Below are 19153 nucleotides of genomic sequence, written 5' to 3'. Positions count from 1 at the left end.
ATCTTAGGTCTATTCAGTATATTTAAGGACGTGAGTGGCAGAACTAAGTGTGTGCTTATTACATTTTCAAGTATCACCAAGCTGGAAAGCCTGTGGGCACACTGGAAGACAGTAATACAAATCAAGGTCATCTTGAGAAAGTGGAAATACAGTTTGAAAAGAATATTTTCATTACAGACAAGTAGAAAGTTCTCTTACATGTGCAAAAATAATCCAATGCATAGATACAAATGAGGGATGGAAGAAGGGAGGTAACACAACCCGGAGCTCACAAACTAAATACAAAACAGGAATAATAGAATTCTGCAAGAAACTCATCGTACTGACTCATGTATATTGGTGACCATCTCAGGTGAAGTGGGGTAGTCCTTTCATTTCAGCTGATGCTAGCAGCATTTCATCTCAAGTGCTACATGCCAGTTTTGAGAGCCATATTTTGAAGATGATTTGGACCAAATTAGGACAATTACTACAAAAGCAAGAGTGATCTAGAGACTATGACTAATCACAAAAGTTAGCAAAATAGGGAAAACATGATCTAAGTTTTCACATGCATAAAAGATTGCCGCAAGGAGGCTGTGAGTAATCTGCTCGTGTCCATAGTGTATAGGAGAAGTTAAGGATTTAAGTTAGAGCAAGGAAGATTTAACTTATGCAATAGGGAAAAAAATAGAGTAGAAAAAGACCAGCCAAGCCATCGGATAGGTTGTCTAGGACGACTGTGAGATCTGTCCCATCTTTGGAGGATTTTAACAACAGGTTAGATACATATTTGTCAGAAAACAGTTTATGTGAAATTGATCTTGCAACTGATCTTGCCTTGCAGCTGAAGGATAGACTACATGACATCTTGAGATCTCTCCCAGCCTTATTCTCTACCATCCTGTAAAATGAGACAAAAATGAAGCGAGGGCAGCTAGTGAAAGTAAGGGAAGAAGATTATGAGAGGAACAACTGTTGGCATGGAAAGATGGGATGCAGAGAATTGGAGTAACTTGCCATGCAAGAAGGAGGGAGGCTCCTTCAGTGTTCAGGGGTCCTGCTTTATCTGTGCTGCATTTACACAGCTGGACTTTCTGGCTTGTTTCTTTCAGAGGTTTCCCTGCAAGATCACATGAGGTGAACGTGAAGGGAAATGCAGGCGTCAGCTGGCAAAACATCTTAATTGGCCTTAAAGCAAAATTTATGTTCTCTTTTTTTTTTTGTGGTTTTTAGGTAACATAGGCTTTATGATGTTTTCTTGCTCAAATGACTAGTTTGTCTCTAGTGAGGTACAACAGTGACTTGAGAAAATCCCTGAGCAAAGAAAGTTTGTGGGCTTTCATAATATGCCTGAGTTTACAGACTCCAGCTCTTGGGAGAGCGTCATCCCCTTCATCTCAAACATGCCTTCAGACACATTTGCCTGCTTTCCTGATTGGGGCCATGCTCTTCTAAATTAGATCATAGCTCTCCAGAAACACATCTGTTGTCTCCACGAGGACCTGTGGCTGGGTGGCCCAGCTCTATGCCAGCGCAGCAACTGAGCCCCAAAGGAGGCTGGCTCACCAGGGTAGTAATCCTTCCTAGATGGGTCTACCTCCTCCCAGGTCCCTGCAAAGGATGCTAACTAGGTAACAATTTCTTCCTAGAGGCAAGACTACACATGATTTGAGGATGAGAAGCTTAACTTCTGCTCTGAATTAGCCTTCCATAAATTTGGGTACATTAGTGGCCAGAAGCAGCTGGGAAAGGTGAAATCATCTTTCCCTAAGGCTTGGTTGTGGCTCTAATATGGCTCTAAGGATGTCAGTACTGTTCTTGTTCCTCTTTTAAACCATGCAGAGGCTCCACATTAGTTGGAAAATTCCATTTTGGGTGCAGTGTGAACCAGTGAAGAAATGGAAAACCTGGGGGCTGAAGCCAACAGAGGAGCAGAGGCTCTTCTCTTGATCCAGTTCTGCTCACCATGTAGGCAGGATTTCCCTTCGCAGACTTCCCCATACCTCTGGATACCGCTCGTCCCTGGGTAGTAGTTGTGAGGACAGCACGGTAGCACTTTTGACCCTTTACTGTAGGAGGTGGTTTTTTTTTTTTTTTCTTGTCTCATTGTAATCTCAGTTCTGGTAGAGCAAGATGAAAGTGGCTGGCCCAAACGGAGAGCACGGTCAGCTCGAGCAAGGAAAAGTCAAAGTAAACCTCAAGTCAGAAGACCGTGAATTAACCGTGTGGTTTTAGCAGTATTTCTGTGTGTTCAGACACCATAGACTGTGGTGCTCAGTCACTCCCAGCACCTGCAGGCACTGAGGGGCTGTGCGAGGGAGGCTGCTCCTAAAGGGGTGGGAGGAAGCAGGAACCAGGCTAAGGCATCAGCTGCGTGGGCATGGGAAGAGCAGGAGCCGAGGGCAACTGCAGCGGGGAGGGGGTTGCCTTTGCCACACCACAGTCCAGCTGCGTCCAGCTTTGAATCGGCTGCGGCTTGTTTCTAAGAGGCCATGAAGCAGATGGCAGGAGGGAGCAGAAGGGGAGACCTTCGAAAACAAGTAGATTAATGAAGCTTTATTGACGTTTCTGCATCTCTGTGATTCTGTCTGCCTCACGTGAGGGCAGTGACACTGTGAGTCTAGCTGAACAAAGAGGTTTTCACCAGTGGAACGGTAACTTAACGGGAACAGTAACAGCGAGGACAGGAAGATTGCTCTCTGGAGACCAAACTAAACAGAGTTCCTATTTACCCAGGCTGGTCACACATCCTGGGACCAATCAGCGTATTGAGCAAGTGCAAGCTAATTACAATTCTCTTTCATATAATCATGTACATAAATAATCTGTCCACAGAAAGAAGCGTGCCTTCCCCTGTGGCTGCTGGAGACTCTGGAAGAGATCCTGACAGTCCCGCAGAGCCAGCCTGGATTTCCATAGCAAGACAGAAGCAGAGGGGGACACAGCAGGAGCCGGAACTTGACAGAGAAAAACCTGTGGCTCTGGATGTTAAGTCAGATACAGCGAAACAGAATAAAGAGGAACGAACAGAGGTACTCATAGTGCAAATTTGTGACGCTTTTTTATCACCTTCCTGTAGTATTCTTTGGATCTACTGCTATATTACCAGTCATGCCGTAATTATTACAGATACTCAGTGAGTATGATCCTAAGTAACAAAGACACTGCTCTTGTAAATGTGTTACGGATTCAGAGTCCTCTGATTGTTCAGATATGTAATTTTATATCTCCAAGAAATCCTGGAACTATGCGAGATGTGTAAAATTTCTTGGATGCCCATACATACTTACCAGGTCTAATTCGTGTGTTGCACGCTAAAATACCCCCAAAGAGATGCTAAATTGTACAGTCTCAGATCTCTCTCAATACATTCTCTTTAACTATCCTTCTAAGCACAGCATTTCATTGAACCTCCTATACATCCTGACTAGTTTAACACTGAATGAATAGCTCAGTCCTAGAAGCTCCTAGGTAACAATTTTTAGAGCCTTGAGAAGTGAAATAGGATAAAAATAACTTTTGCACTTGCAGACAGCGCCAAGATATAAATTCTAGTTCTTTGTATATGCATAACTCCAACGCTCATGTGGTACCATGGAATATGGGCTGACGCTGCCTCTTCAAAGGTCCCATGCAAAAAAAAGGGTGATACCTGTAGCAAGTGATCTTCCCAGATGAGGAAGCTGTGCCAGCAGAAGCGCTTGGCGTTAATCCAGAACATTGACAAGGTTTCCCTGGTACTGGGCTAGCTCACAGAGGCAGCAGCGTGAGAGTGCTGGCTGTATGGCCTCCTGCACAGTAAGAACCCTGCATTGATGCAGAAGCATGTGTATCCTATACCAGTATAACATTCCCAGTGCAAATGGCCTACTTTCTTGCTTCAGATGGTACTGTTAGAAACCCAGATAGCTGTACTATATCCTGGAAGAAGAGAAGATCGCTAGATGATGAAAAATAGCAGTGGTTAGATTAGCAAGAAATAATACCTAATAAAATGTCTGGGCAAGATTATGAACTGCAATAATGCTCAACATTATCTTAGCACTTAAAACACCAAGTGTTTAAATGACCCCAAAATATAGTTTCTGTGTCAGAATAGGAAACTCCAGATTTTAGCTGGCAGTGTTCCCTAAAATTCATGCCATGCATTTCATTTCCCTACATCAGCTGACAGAGAAACATGCCAAGATGCTCCTGACTGCAGCGCGTGAGGCTTGGTGCCACTGTACTACTTCCACTTTCTCCTTCTCCCACATGGCACTGGGCACTATCACTTCACAGTAGTTTTTGATACTGGCAAGAAATCCATGGGAGAATGTGTTTGTTGTCTTTTTGTATTTACCATCAACCCTCCAAAAACACAGTGCCCTAACCCACAGAATTTGGGAGGTTGAATGGAAACATAAGAGAACAAGGCTGTTTCCAAATCCTATATATGTTAGTAGAGATGTGCAAAGGGCTTGGAATCCATTTTGCATTGAAGACTGTAATAACCCACTCATGGATACCATTATGAATAAGAGATACAGAGGATAGTTTTAACTTGTAAAGTTGAGTATCATGGGCACTAATATGAAACCACTGGAGCTTTCTGAGCAGATATCAGCCCAAGTGAGAGATTTGGGATCAATGTGTGATGAGCCTGCGTCATCTTTGGACTGTGACAGGCACCGAATCCACTCCCTTTGCTCATGTTCTTCCAAACCGGTCACATTCTCTCTGTGTTACTTGCATTTTATCGCTCTTTCTGCCTAGGGGTCAATGAAGCAGCACTGGAGCAAACCTTCACACTTGGCACTTAAATCCACTTCTGAAGAACAGAGAAAAGAGACAAAGTCTGAAGTTAAGGAGCCACTGCTGAGAACCAATTCACTGTCACATTACATCCCTGGTAGGAAATAAAATGCTTAAAATGTAGGCTGTTATCTCATAACCTTGCCAGAAGAAATCCTGCTTGAGTGTGCTGGCAAAGGAGTAGGGGCTAGATCCTAGTGTTTTCCCCAGCCCCACATTAGCAAGGGCAAATTGTTTTCTCAGCACTCACATCTGCGGTTTTATTTGGTGGCATATTCTTTGGACCACTTTGATTACAGAGTAGTGAAAAATCATGTTGAAAGAAATATGAATCAAGAGCGCTAGGCCATTCACAGGATGGGGACCCAAAGGCACTATCCCACTGTAAAATGTAAAATGCATGCAGCATTATTTTCAAGAGCGTTCCATTTTAATGTAATTTCCCCAGCAAGCTGGAATGATGTGATCACAAACTGTCTGCCCATCAGTCCTCCTACGATAACTTTGAATCTCTTTGGTAAATTCAAATTTAAAAGAAGGGCAGAAGTTTGGAAGGTAATAAAATTCCTGTGGGTTGGGGGCTGGGTAAAGGAGGAATTCACAAATGAATGCTCTTGTTAGTGAAAAGACTCTCTCTTCTTTGGCCTGGGTGTTAACACAGGGCAGAGCAAGGAATCCAGGTCATCATGTTGGTTTTGGTAAGTTTAGGAACCAAAAGATATTATTCATGAGAAAAACACTGTATTCTTTTGTGCACAGAATGGTTATTGCCTCAGTAACATATTGCAGAGGAAGCTTCCATGTGAAATGTAAGGATTTTCTACTGTAGGGCAAGGCATGGGAAGTTTTTAATGAACAAACAAGGCTGCATAGCCGCACAACAAGCGAAAGTAAAATGTCCATGTGTTTTATTCACAGTAGCTCCGTCACCAGCACTGGTGGATAAAGAGGAGATAAGCCACTTTAAGAAAGCCAGTAATGCTGCTGCAGATCAGCCATCATGGATGGAACTGGCCAAAAAGAAATCGCAAGCTTGGAGTGATATGCCACAGATTATAAAATAGAACGATGCGAACAAATAGCATCTTTCATAATTAAGTCAACTACTTAACTGAACTTCTACAGACCAGCTAATCACAGTGAAGAATCTCTTGATACAGGAGAAGGGTTTTATAATACAGCTGTGGAGAAAGTGTGCAATAGGTGCAGTCAAAAAGTTTACCTTTGACTTTTTAGCAATCGGGATTGCAATGGCAATGGATTACTTAAATTATGCTAAGGACATACTTACACTTTGGAAAATAAAACTTTTACCTTACGTATTTCCTATGTTTTTTGCTTTTAATGACATTTGCATCAAAACAGGATCTTTGCTAAACTTTGCTGAACTTCTGTTGTTGCTGGAAACTTCTGTTTGTTATGGTTTTCTCTGTTTACATTTATAAATGGTGCACTAACATCCTGATTCGGTTGATGTGTTTCACTGGAATCGCCTGACATTCTTTCTGTGAAAGCTGTGTGGCCCATGGAGGTATTCATGAATAACTGCTAGCGAGTACTCCATTAAAATGCGTTGCCTGAGCTGCGTGTTTGCCTAGCTGAGCCAAGTGGTCCAATTTCTGGGCTTAGGTTACATTTCATGAGGCACAAATACGCACATTTATGCGTGACCACGAATAAAAATTCCTCAGCTCCTTCTGTGAGCAACCTTGGTTGCACAATGTTTGCAAGCAGGCAGGCAGTAAAGAAACTGAACTGCAGTTGGAAGCTCATCAATGCATTCACAGTTACTTTCCTACCTGAATGTATCTGGTTGCAACTGGCTTTCCTTTATGTGAGATCAACATTTTCAATTAGCAGGATAGTACTAGTAGCAATGGACAATTTATGGATTTAGTTTAAAAATAAGAAAAGCCTTGAGCTAGAGTCCAAACTGAAATGCTGGGAAAAACTGTGAACTTCATTGCAGCATCAGCTTCACATATCACCTCCTACATAATCTTAATTATCCTCTTTTAAAAAAATAGTAACGTATAGCATCTCTGTACTTTACTGCCTTTATATAAAATTCTCATGTTCATCGGCCTGAGTCTCCCCCACCACTCTGGGACTCCCACTCATCAAGTCTCCTAGGCCCCTCACCTGTTTAATGAGACTGACAAGAAGAATCCATTGCTGCTCATTGACCGAAATAATTCCGAATATATTTTAAGACCTCCTTGTGAGTTAAAGAAGCAAACAACAAACCCCATTAGGGAATTTCTTTGAAAATAAATGCCCCGTTGCTAAGGCAAGCATTTCACTTTGTGTATGTATGTCTGAAGTACTACCTTAGGTTTATTTATGTTTATATTTGTGATTTTGTTTTTCTTGTTGCATTAACATACTTTTTGGAAAAAAATGTAGGGAAGCTTTAGGAAACCTAGGATTTCCTAACACCTGCAGTTTTGAAATCTTGTCTTCTCTAAGGAGCTTGGGAGGAAAACCTGAGCTCCCTTGGTAATGACAACTGCATTTTGTAATGAATAAAGTAACAGGGCATTGGCACATGTGAATATCCAAGACACTGGTAACAGTTTTCAGACAGGTCATCTTTCATTGTCAAAAATAGGAGGAGGAAAAACAAGTTTTATATTATTGGTCAAAGCCTTTGCATAATGGCAATCAGCCTGCCTCACTGCTGAAGGCGGCCTGCATGGCTGCTGGAGGCCTGATGCCACCACTGCACGGGCCCGCTCCAGCCCATCGCAGTAGCTGTCAGCGGTCCCGACTCAAATGAGTTTCTGCCAGCTGGACCAAGGTTTTCTCCTCTATGCAAATCACAAAAGGCAGTGTGGGCACACCCCCTGAAACCAGAAGTGGCAAGACAGCTCTCTGTTGAACAGATCCACAACAGAAATAATGTCCTTAATTACAGGACGTGCAGCCTCAGGCTCAATTGCACAAAGGTTGGTTGTGCAAACAACTTTCACATTGCTTCCCCATGAGCAAGCATGAACAGCCCTTCATCTCAAGTGATTTTTGGAGGTATTCAAATCATACTCTAGGACATACAGTAGAAATAGGTACATTTTTCAGATACAATAAAAATAATCTTAACTACCTCTCTCTCCAAAACACCCTTTCTGTAATAGATAACTAATTAGCATAAACTGTAGTTGTAAGATATGCTATTATCTTTTGTAGCAATCTTGAAAAAAAAACAGTTTCTGTATTAAAGGAATATAATATATAAAAAAAAGGACCAAATTTGTATTCTCTAATTATTGCCATTCTATGCAAAGAGGACAGTGTTTTCAGGAAATGTAGTTAAAAGTACAGTCTGTCTCCTTACAATTCTCTCCCTGTTGAAAATTATTAAAACTGTGTTGAATCATGACCGAGTTCCTGGAGCATGACCTGTGCAGCTGTATGGGGAAGAGTACAAACCTCTTGAACTATCTCTTGTTTTCATAGATGGGTGCTCAGAAATAATGGAGATGAAAAGCAGAAGTATCATGGCACAATCTGCACAATCTCAAGGAGAACAAGCCCTGTGTCCCCCTGCCTTGCAGATATGTCAAGGAGAGGAGGTGAGGGGGGACCGGCTTTTCACAGAGCACAGCCCTACTCCTCATGCAGCATTTGGGATCTGAATTTGGGAGCATGCTGAGGCAGGAAGTATGGAGTGGACATCAGCCTGCGTTTTGCTATTGACTGTGACGTGGCCCAGGTATTGGTGCATTAGAGTTTCTGCTTGCTCAACTCATTTTCAGTTTTTAATGCCGAGTGACTGTGAGTGACTGCCATGATCTGCAGCCACCGTCACAGATCCCAAGAGCCCACAAACAACCTTCACCCATTCTGCAAGGGAATGGAGCTGCGGCCCCTCAGGCTGCTCAGGCCTATGTGAAACAAACTCAGGATCTTGGCCAATTCTGCCATAATTATGGAGGAATTTAAGTATCACAAAATGTGCTTCAGAGGAACAGTAACATCGTGTTCTTCTTTTCATGGAATGCATAATTACACTCAACCTGATTGCTGCAGGAGGCTGTAGACACCAAAGTAAGTTTTAGATTACTTCAAAAAGCAGCTAAACGAATCAGTGGAAGACAAAATCCATCAAGTGCCACTCAACACAAAAGACAGGGCCTTGGCCTGGGAGATTGTGAAAGACTTTGGGAGGCGGTGTGACTGGTGAACTTGTCATCTTCGTGTTCTCCTACCACTGCCAATGGCTCTGGCCTTTGTGCAAGAGAAGACACTTGGCTACCTGGACCTCTGATCTGATCTGATCCCATCTGATCTCATCTGATGGCTAGGGGAATTGTTATTGTCTCATGGTGTCAGTTTGTACTCAGATTTCTTCATTCTAAGTCCAAGAGTCATGCAAGTAGGTCATGCTATAGTGGTCTTGTCAACAGGGCCGCAGAAAATAGTTTTGGAGCCCATGTATTCACTTTGGACAAGTGGCTCGTTTGTGGCACTGGAAAGATGCAAGTACAAATATATTTTTCTTCTCTGTATGAAGAGTGATTTATGTTTCACACTCGATATCACCAGAAAAGGCTTTCAGATCTGATCAGCTTTCCTAACGACGTCATTGTACTTTTCCAGCTGAGAAGCAATATGACTGACTCAGGCTGATCCATTTTGCTCCGGCAGCTGCAATATATATTGTTAGTGTATAACATTTAGCAGGGAAATAAAATGTAAAAATTCACCCTTTTTTCGTGACTCATGCACATAACCTAACGTAGTTTGAATTATAGTCAAAGAACAACAACAAAATGGACTTGAAAAATGGAAGCTTCCTCTCCCAGAAGTGCTGCATGAGACGTCTTTGGCTTTCTGTTTAACAAGGAAGGTGACAGGCTGCAAACAGTTGACCTTCCTGGCAGTGAAGGACCACGCATAATACAAATGAAATCGCCTAGGAGGCATCTTCCAGTGCAAAACTACTAGATTTGGTGACTTATGCAGTTTACTAGTTGGATTCTCCTCATTACCTACCTCTAATATTTAGTAATTTTAAGTAAAAAATTACAACTAAATGATATTTAATATACAATGAAGTGTAATAAATTTTCAAGGCCAAAATATCCTTCTGGCCTTTACTTTGATATGGTGTTTTGCACTGTGCTGCCTTTGACAGTAAAAACATTTACTAAATCTGTTGCAATTTTTTTTTGAGGAGGAATGTAAAATCTTGTTGCCAGTGAAAATATCCAGCAGCAGCGTAGCAAGCAGTTTGCTGTAATTTTGCAATGCCATTAATTCCCTCTTAGTCTCGAGGAGCATAATAAACTTGCCAAAATGTTTGCTTTGTCTACACAATGAGCACTCTGCTGTGGGTAACAAAGGTTTAATTACAGGATTTTGTGTTTGCAGTTAGAAGATAACTTTTGTACTGCTATGGAGTCGGAAAAAAGCGCCATTTGTGAACACCGGGCAGTGCTACCTGTCTCATAAATCCCCAGGGGGGAAATGTAACTCTGTGTGATCGAGCACAGAGTGGCTGCATGGGATTAACTCATGTAGGAGAAGGCATTTCAGTTCCAAGTGAGCACAGGTCTCAGGCTCACATACTCCTGATGTTCACCAAGATGCTCAACGAGATTTTATAGCATGGGATCTGTTATTGTCTGACTTCACATGTGAAGATTTTTATGGATTACTACTCCCAGATAATTCTCTGCATTGTTACGCTTTGAAGCTGGAGACTGTTGGGAGATGTATTTGTAGTCCATTCAGATCTTCTTCCTTTGCAGTATCTTGCAGCACCTTTGCTGCAGATTCTAATTCTTCATGTACACTGGCTGTATTCCCATAAGAAAACCTCTCTAGCTCACCTAAGACAGCTTAAATGGAGGTCATTCAGGAAAATGTTGAACTATCTCCCTTTCTGGGATCCCAAATTGCTCTCTTAAGAACGGTTAGGAATGCAGCTAAGAGTGTGTAAGATATTACTGAAGCAAAGTGATAGAGGACAATTTTCCTTCTTTCAGTCTCACACACCTTCACATTGAGTACTTCCATTGTTGATTTATTTTTGCTTTGTTTATTTACTCACTTGCATATGAAATAGTATATAGTGCATGTTCATAATTCCACTGAGAAATACTTTAATAAAAAAAGGAAAAAGAAAGAAATTTCTGTTCATTGTCTACTGGAGAATGGCACTTTGCACCAACGGGTCCTGTGGTGATTACCAGCGCATGGCTTCCGCACTGTCACTCGTCACCCATGCCAGCAGCTCCAGGATGACAAGGCAACCGGGCCACCTCTGCTGCTCTTGGGCCAGACTGTGGAAAACCACAGACCCATCAGAGATGGAGAGGCGGCAGAGGAATATGGCAAGACCCTCCTGTTGCCAACCACCACCCGTGCTGCTCTCCCCAACCAGCAGTTGGCATCAGACCGCACTGAAGTGAGGGAACAGTATTTACATATATCTGGGCTCCAGCCCCAGTCACAGGACTGTTTGTGCGAGTGGCAGCCCGAGGTGCTGTAAAGATTTCAACACCGTATCAGAAACTGGAAACCTCTGAACTGGAGGGTCAAGTTCGCTCCACATCATGCTTTGGTGATAACAACATATTCCTATGTGATAACATATTCCTATGTTATTTTCACTCCTTCCGCCACAGAATTTAACAAGACCCCTCCAAACCATTGGCTACTTGGAAGAACCAAGGAGAGCTGTCTGGAAAAATTAGAGGAAAACACACAGAGTTATGACAAGAAGAGAATTGAGTTAATAACCCTTCGGGAAAACAAAAGCCACCTCTCTCAGCAGAAATAACAGAGACTCCTTAATAAGCCGTTGGCTTGTCCTCTCTGTGCTCAGCACGGGAGATAATTTTGATGGGCAGGCTGCCTGCAGACAAGGCAGAAGAAGGCCCTGAGCCTGTTCAGGCAAAACAGACATCATCTTCCCCATCTGGCCACTCCTTTAAACACAGGTTGACTTCTTTTAACTCCTTTGCCTCTTCCTGCAGCACTCACCTCCAGTGCACAAAAGGGATTGCTTTTTGCTCATTGAAGCCTCTTGTTTGGTTCCTGCCTTTATTATGAACCATAAAAAAAAAGACTCAAAGAAGAGAAGCCGTGGCATGAGTCACTCCCCGCACCCTGGCCTTGTGGCATTGCAAAGCTCGCCCCTACGCTCTTTCAAACCCCCGGGCTACGTGGTGGTTCAGCGGTGCAGTGAATCCAGCTCCAGCGCTCACAGGACCTGCTGGGAAACACAGGGGCCAACTGAGTCAAGGCCCTGCGGCACGCTGCAAACCGTACACCTCACGGTGCCATATGAACCCCGGCTGGCAGGCGTCACGCTGGACCGCGTGTTACCAGGCCTCCCGTGGCCAGCAGAAAGCTGGCACAGAAGTACAAGGTGAACATAAATTCTCATTTAGTAACATGTGAGCAACACGCACATGTGCATGCGTTCACCGTGAGCTGGATGTGCTGCACGTGCCTTTGCACGGCACGGGAATTTGGTGGGCACAGTCTGCGTACTGCGGCGTTACAATCTCGGAAGGAAGAAAAACAATGCAAAGAAAACAAGCTGGAGGTAGAGATAACAGAGGCAATCTTTCCTGCTCAGCAGGGAATTCTTACTGCCCAGTTTCTTTGCTGCTTCCTCCTTCTCTGTGATTTTCGGTTTGTTTTCCTGGTGCACTGAAGCGACCCGCAGTGGGTTGCCAACTGCAGAACGGTGGCTGCGTTTCTTCCACGTCAGATCCAGCTGCTGAGCTCGGACTGTCAGCGGAGAGCAGGGCCCGAGCAGCCCGGGGCAGTGGGTTGCAAGGCGCTTTTGATGGTGGATCGTGCTGTCAGCTGCTCTCCAGAGAGACACTGAGCTTTTGAATTGCCTTTTCACGCCACAATTTCCCCCATTAATGTGAAGATGTAATTTATCTTACCTTGTGATCGTGGACAGGAGATCGGGGAAGGCACATTTTACCGTGACCTGCTTCCCTAAAGTAGGATGGGTTTTGCTTTGGACTAGGAAAATAGCAGCGTTCCCTGTCAGAGCCCATTTATGTGGGCTTATGTTTCATGTGGGGAAAGCAGAGGGTGGTTATTCAGACAGGTAGACTTGCGCTGCTTTTCCCATTTGCTTTACCCTGCTGCAGAAAGAACTCCTTAAATCTACCTACCAAATAAGCTGTACCCTCACCAGCTCCTGCTGGTACAGCCACAGCTCCTGTTTGACATGACCCCGGGCACAGTGACAAATAGTGACACTCAGATTGAGTCTTGGAAGTTACGCTAAGGATATGGGAGGAGAAGAGGTGGTTTCCTTGGCTGCTTTTATGTAATTGATGGACAAAAAGGGAGCCTCTTAACTATACACACGTCTCAGAAATTGGTTCAAGTAATTTGGAATCCTCATTAGCAAGTAACAGACGAATTTCAGAGAGGGCAGAAGGACACAAGCTTAATTTCTTGCACAGCATTATTGAAATACAACTGAAGTATAAAGTTGAATTTAAAAGTGAGAATAAAAATCTCCATCGTGCCTAAATAAAATAACCTTTGACTTTTATTTTTCTTTTGTATGTAAGCTAATAAGTTCAAATTATTAAAATATTTTCTTTTAGAGGCAAATGCTTGCTCCCAGGACACAAGACATTCTTCTAATTTAGTGGGTGATTACTCCAATTTCTGATCCTGAATTCTGCCTTCCCTTCAAGCAATTTAGTACAATTCGGAACTCTTACACTTGGGCACAGAAACTGTTTTGATCAAACTGGTGTCTGGTGTGTGACAGCCAGTGTCCCTCTCTTCCTCTGCCACCTGTCAGTTTTACTCGCTTAAGAGAACCTCGGGGTCTTGTCTGGTGCTGGGGACATTCCCAACACATTCAGCAACTTCAGCCCAGACTCTGACCGTTCATTTTAGGGGAATTTTTCTCTTTGCACACCAGAGTAACTGAGGTCAGAGACAGCCCTCTCCTTCTTATTGGCAAGCGATGGTGCAGAAACGCTGCAGAAGGAACCCCTTTCCTGTGTCGTCAAGGCAGATGTTTTTATTACATGCCTCTGACTACTTTTCTAAGTCCTGTTTTACTTTTTTTCAGTCTTGTTAGGGATTGCTTAGAGGAACTCCATGATGAATTGCCCCCCAGCCCCCCCATCCTGCTCCCAGCTCCCACACAAGGGGTGCAAACGTGGGCCAGTCACCCGGTGCGTGGGTCCCACTGCCTTCCAGCGGGCAGCGTGCCGGAGCAGGAGCCTGCGCACGCCTTCCCCAGGCTGCGGCACCACGCACGGGCCCCCAGCTGACCCCAGATTTTACCTTTCAAAGACATAGGGCTCTCTTCAGCCGACTCAATATAATTGAACCAATCTTCTCAAAATGGTATATATTGATTAATGAGTGAATTAAGCTATTGAACTCTGTCTCCCTGACCCCTCCAAGGTGCAGCCACTGAACTGTTATGCTTTTGATCATATTCTGCTCAGTTGCACGTAGGAGTTCATGCTGGTGTTTGCCGTGCTTGGGGACCTACTTTGGAACGGCGTATTTTGATTACTGTAGCAAGATGTAGTTACTTGCTTGTTTCTGACTAATACATTTTATGAATCTCCCCTGCTGTTAATAAACATAGCAGTGTTTAATTATTGAGACATTTCGTAAAAATGTTTTTGAGAGGAAGACAAATTTTATGTTCTGACTAAATAATTAAACATTATGCAAATGTTCACAACCCCAGCATTCTGGTTATGCAAAACAATACTTGGATGATGGCCTTGTTTACACACTGAGTTAGTATTGTTGGGCTGTAATTAGCAGCAGATATGGTATTGCTGTGATTTAAAAATATAAACAGGTTCTGACAAAACAGGATGAGCACAAGGGTAAGGCTGAGAACCAGGCTGCAGTCATGCTCTGTGAAGGAGAAGGTGGGATGTTTTCCCCCAAGAACCACCTACCATCCCAGCTGTGTTCCCTGGGGAGCAAGGCCAGCCCTGGGCTCACTCTCCTGCAGCAGGCAATCATCTCACCTAAATGTAGGGGGAAGAGCTCAGGCTGTGGGCTGTGACACAGCCTGCAGTGTGGTAGAGATGGGGAGGAAAGCCATTGCTTTCCACACAAGCCCACCTCACCTGTGCCCAACATGATGCTCTCCACACAAGGCAATGCTTTCCATTTTGTCCTTGTGTTTTCCCCTCTGGTGTTCAGGGACAAAATCCAGCCCTTGATGTTTTGGAGGTTTAATTATCCATAAACATGCTTGCCTTGAGATGAGCTGTCCTGAAGCCTGACTTTGGACACATTAGTACACATGTGCCTTGACTCCATAACTTAGGATTAAGGTGTAATCACCTTAAAAACCAAAGGACTCTGTATACATCACCCTTGTAATTTGTTATAGCTCTGCTCCTCTCAGGATAGGAATAACAGTAATAGTATGCACGCACGCGATATGCTAGCGATACAGCTAGTGTAGTTATCAAACTCATCATTGCTGACATGTTACAAGGTTCAGAAAGAGTTTATTAATTGCTCAGTGTGCTCCAGCTGCCAGCGGTACTAAACAGCTTTGATTGGTGTCTGCTCCCGACCCCTGTCCCATTCACTCCCATTACCTGCGCGTTTGGTGGGTGGAATTAGCATCTCCCCACGCGGTTGCACGGCACGTGGGATCACAGTGGGAGCTGTCAATCTGAAAAGTACTTTTGGGGAATACAAGACAATATCAACATATTGCTCTTAAACTGCTGGTTTCCCTTTGTGTGCCAGGAGAGTAATCTGCATGCAATTGAGAGAAGGCTGATCACCTAGTTTCCATGTGGAGATGGGAATCTAAAGCTTCTTTTGAATCTGTGAAGAAAGGAATACACGGCTTCATTTAAAAATGTGTGTCCTTGGTGTCCTTCCAAGGGGATGGAGCTGTCTGATGGTCCCAAAGCTCTTATGTTATTACCGTTTTTTTTTTTTCCTTTTGGAGCTGCAGCGGCGCCTAGCTTGTTGCTACTTACATGTTATTCCAGATATATGGGTAGGGCTCCTTCCTGTTCATTTCTCTTTTTCCTAAAACCTTGGTCTAAAAAGCCCTAAGACGCGGGAAATCGCACTTACCATTTCTAAATGCCATGAAGAATGCTCCTGTCCTATCTATGTTTTCCTTGCCATCTACCATCCTCCCACTGCTGCTCGGATAACTATAACTATAGGTTTGCTTTGTGGGGAGGAGATGGGTTTCTAAATTGGCAGAAAGATAACGCTCAAATGAAAGAAACATCACTAAAGCCTTTAAGAGCTGTCAGGATGACTTAATACAGCCTGGATCCCTGCTGCGATAGGGCAAAGCATGAGATCTTTTCATTAAAGCGGAGCAACAGCTCTGCTAGTTTAAATGGAGAGTGGCTTTGATAATTATTTTCAGTGCTGCTGAGTTCACGCATTCATAGGGATTGTCTTGACACTCGTTGTGTCTCGGGGAGTTACAAGTTAAGTTTAATGATACGTACTATAGGTAACGAGCAAAGGGGGGGGGGGTGGGTCTAAAGATATCATTCTCTTATTCCTTCTCTCACTGCCTCTGCCCCAAATCAGCTGCTGACAGAATGACTTTGGCACATACCGAACGACAACTCTCGTCCTCCACAGGGTGGATTTGTGCCCACTTGGCCATGGCCCTGCTATGGTGTGGAATGACATGCACGGTGAATACGCTTCTCAGGGTAAAGTTTAGAAAGGGCAGGTTGATGCAGAGACGAAAATCCCCTTACCAACGATTAAGGATGCAGCTAAGATTTGAACTTTTTACCTGTATCTGATGTGATGGAGCTGGACATGATTATGATGACACAAGTTGCAAGGTTATGCTTTGTCAAGGTATTAATGAATCTGTCCTTCATCCCAGTGGGAGCTGGTTTAACAATTTCTGGTTGTCCTTCACAATTTTAGTACAGGACTATGATGGCAAAGCAGCTGGAGAAGAGAGAAGAGTGGTGCAGGATCAGAGCAGAAGGTGCTGGTGTAAGGAAGGTACAAGATGGAGTTGTCCGTTGAGACGATGCTGACTCAAGCCTTGGTTGGCTACAGCCGATGACTGCAGTTAGCGCAAATGCTCACCCAACCATCATCTTGAGCATCAGGTTCCACGTATACAGTTTTGGCTGGGAATTAGGTTGCCAGGAATGAATGCAGAGAGTCATACAGCCAGTGTTATTCATGGAGAGGCAGCCTGCTCCATCCTTGTAAACAACCCCGTCTATTAACTTGTTGCCACCAACCCCACCCTTCATCTTTTGCTGGGAGAAGGAATTTTCATCCCCTGCCCCGTGCTGTCTCTAGTTGCAGAAAATGTGCCCGAGTTCACTGTTCACCTTCTACAAAGAAAGGTGTCAGGTTGGCACAAGAAAGCACAGGAAGCTTTTCCCGGGCTCCTCCATCTGCAGAGCCCTTGCCATAGCATGGCTCTCTGCAAGCTATTGACCCCCATCAGAAACAGCATAAAGTGAAGGGATGTGGCAGCAATTGCTTCATTTCAGTTTGGTCTGCACAGGATGTCCAGATCTGACCTTCCGTCAGCTGTGGAAGAAAGAGGAGGAGGAGACACCCACTGACCAGACCTCTCCTGCATGACTGGGCAAGAGTAGAAGGGAGCTACTTGCCTCAGAGTTGGGTTTTAGCCAACAGTTTGGTGCCTGGTTTTGACTCTCAACATCTGATCCTAACAAAGTGGATTGAACCATGTCCTGCACAGCCCTGCCTTCCTGTGGGAAGGAGGATTCGGTAACAATGAACCGGGCTGGGCTAGAGAAGAAGAGAGGTGAGACAAAGAAAATGGCACAAAGACTAATATGTGGCCAGCCCACTCTTTGGCAGGGGAGCCTGTGTGAGAAGTCTGGAGTATAAAGTTTTATCCTGTGTTTCTTGGCAGTCAGAAATTTGGATTTACATTGTTTTTGCAGATTTTAGCTTAGGTTTTACAAATCTCCATGTCTTTGGAGAATATGCTAGAGTCTTATGTGCACATTACTCAAGTGGGTATTTGGGCATTTGTAGTGGGTGGAGCTAGAAAAATCTTAATAGCTTGTCACAATTCTGCACTAAATAAATTAAGAGCTATATAGGAGTCACAGATTGTCTCAGAAAACTTCATCTACCAATGAGATAATGAGACAATTGAGAGACCCTTCCTTCTAAAATATCTTTTTTTCTCTGCTACGTGAATTGACTTGGATTCTTCCCCTGTGCTGCCTGGACCTATATTTATTTTTGCTAGGAAAGAGTACCTTCAGAAACCTATAGTTGCTGAGTGCCTGATTCAGAATTCCCTTTAACTGCAGCTTCCCTGCTGTTGGTAGACTAACCACCAGGTGAGTACAAGGTAAGCAACAGGAGACATCTTCTCAATGTGTTTTGCTTACAGTGAAGACATCTAATGCAAAAAGCCTAGTTTTCAAAATTTCCCTGAAAATTTTTCTCTCTTTTAAAATTAGGAGAGAGAGGACCATGAAGTAGGCACATGGAAAATGAGCTGGCAATCAGAATCCTTAATTCGTAACAAGATTTCCTTTTGCTTGGATTATCTCTTCAATAGTAAATGTATCTGACTGTTCTTTATCCAGGCATTGGACCTCAGCTACGTCAGCAATATTGGCACAATATGAACTTCACAGTTTCCAGGTTTATGTTTATGTAACAGTAGGAATGCGTTTAAAAGCCTCTGCTTTCAGAAGGAGATGAATAAATGTAAATGTTCATCACCTCTGAGCATATGGCAGAAGCATTTGTGGCTCAGACAGAAGCTCCACAGCGAGTGAAATGATGGTGATGTGGGCGTGAGGGTAGAGAAACGTGAGTATGGAGATCGGGCTCTGTTCCTACCTCCTCAGGAGACTTCTTGGACAGATTAGTTGCTCCCTCCCACCTCAGTTTTTATCTTGTTAAAGTAGATTAACAATTTACCTACCGGAAAGGACGGCACCATCACACCTGACTTCTGAGTGAGACACAGCTGTATACAGAGAAGTGACATCACAATATAGGACAGAAGATTATTGGGCAGAATAAAGTTTACCTAAATGTGACATTTTTTTTTGGCTATTAAGCATTTGTATCTACCATCAGATTTTAATGCAATTTTCTACATCTCTTTATTTGTTAAGTATTAGCACTGCAATAGGCGCTACACAAGCCACACATTAATACATGAATTGTACATTTAGCAGCTTCATGTATAAGATAAGTTTACAGCACTACAAAACAAAAGCTGTCTTTTGCAAACTAGCTCAACCACTGAAGCCTTCGTTTGTTTTGATTTGTGCCTATTAGGCCGTAATGAGATCTGAGTTTGTATGAGCATCAAACCTGTCTGTGAGATGGGAAAACCTCCAGTATTGCTACACACACACCACTTCACCTAGTC

The 19153-nt window shown here is 43.6% G+C and overlaps 1 protein-coding gene across 4 annotated transcripts in view; it reads left to right on the top strand.

The window, feature by feature from the left end:
* Window positions 1-6357, top strand: part of CRACDL (CRACD like) — a 45077-nt gene extending 38720 nt beyond the window's left edge. For 3 of the 4 annotated variants that reach the window (XM_086740741.1, XM_086740723.1, XM_086740751.1), the window contains 3 exons: window positions 2818-3014; window positions 4738-4873; window positions 5695-6357. In XM_086740741.1, coding sequence (XP_086596867.1) covers window positions 2818-3014; window positions 4738-4873; window positions 5695-5840 — 479 coding nt within the window. In that variant the 3' untranslated portion in view covers window positions 5841-6357. The remainder of the gene's footprint in view (window positions 1-2817; window positions 3015-4737; window positions 4874-5694) is intronic. The other variant, XM_086740731.1, reaches the window with a different exon arrangement.
* The last annotated feature ends 12796 nt before the right edge of the window (window positions 6358-19153 follow it).

The sequence above is a fragment of the Chlamydotis macqueenii genome, chromosome 1 (assembly GCF_036417535.1).
Source record: "Chlamydotis macqueenii isolate bChlMac1 chromosome 1, bChlMac1.mat, whole genome shotgun sequence".
NCBI lineage: Eukaryota > Metazoa > Chordata > Aves > Otidiformes > Otididae > Chlamydotis > Chlamydotis macqueenii.
The sequence above is the reverse complement of the archived record's forward strand: the minus strand, read 5'-3'. Positions and strand labels throughout refer to the sequence as shown.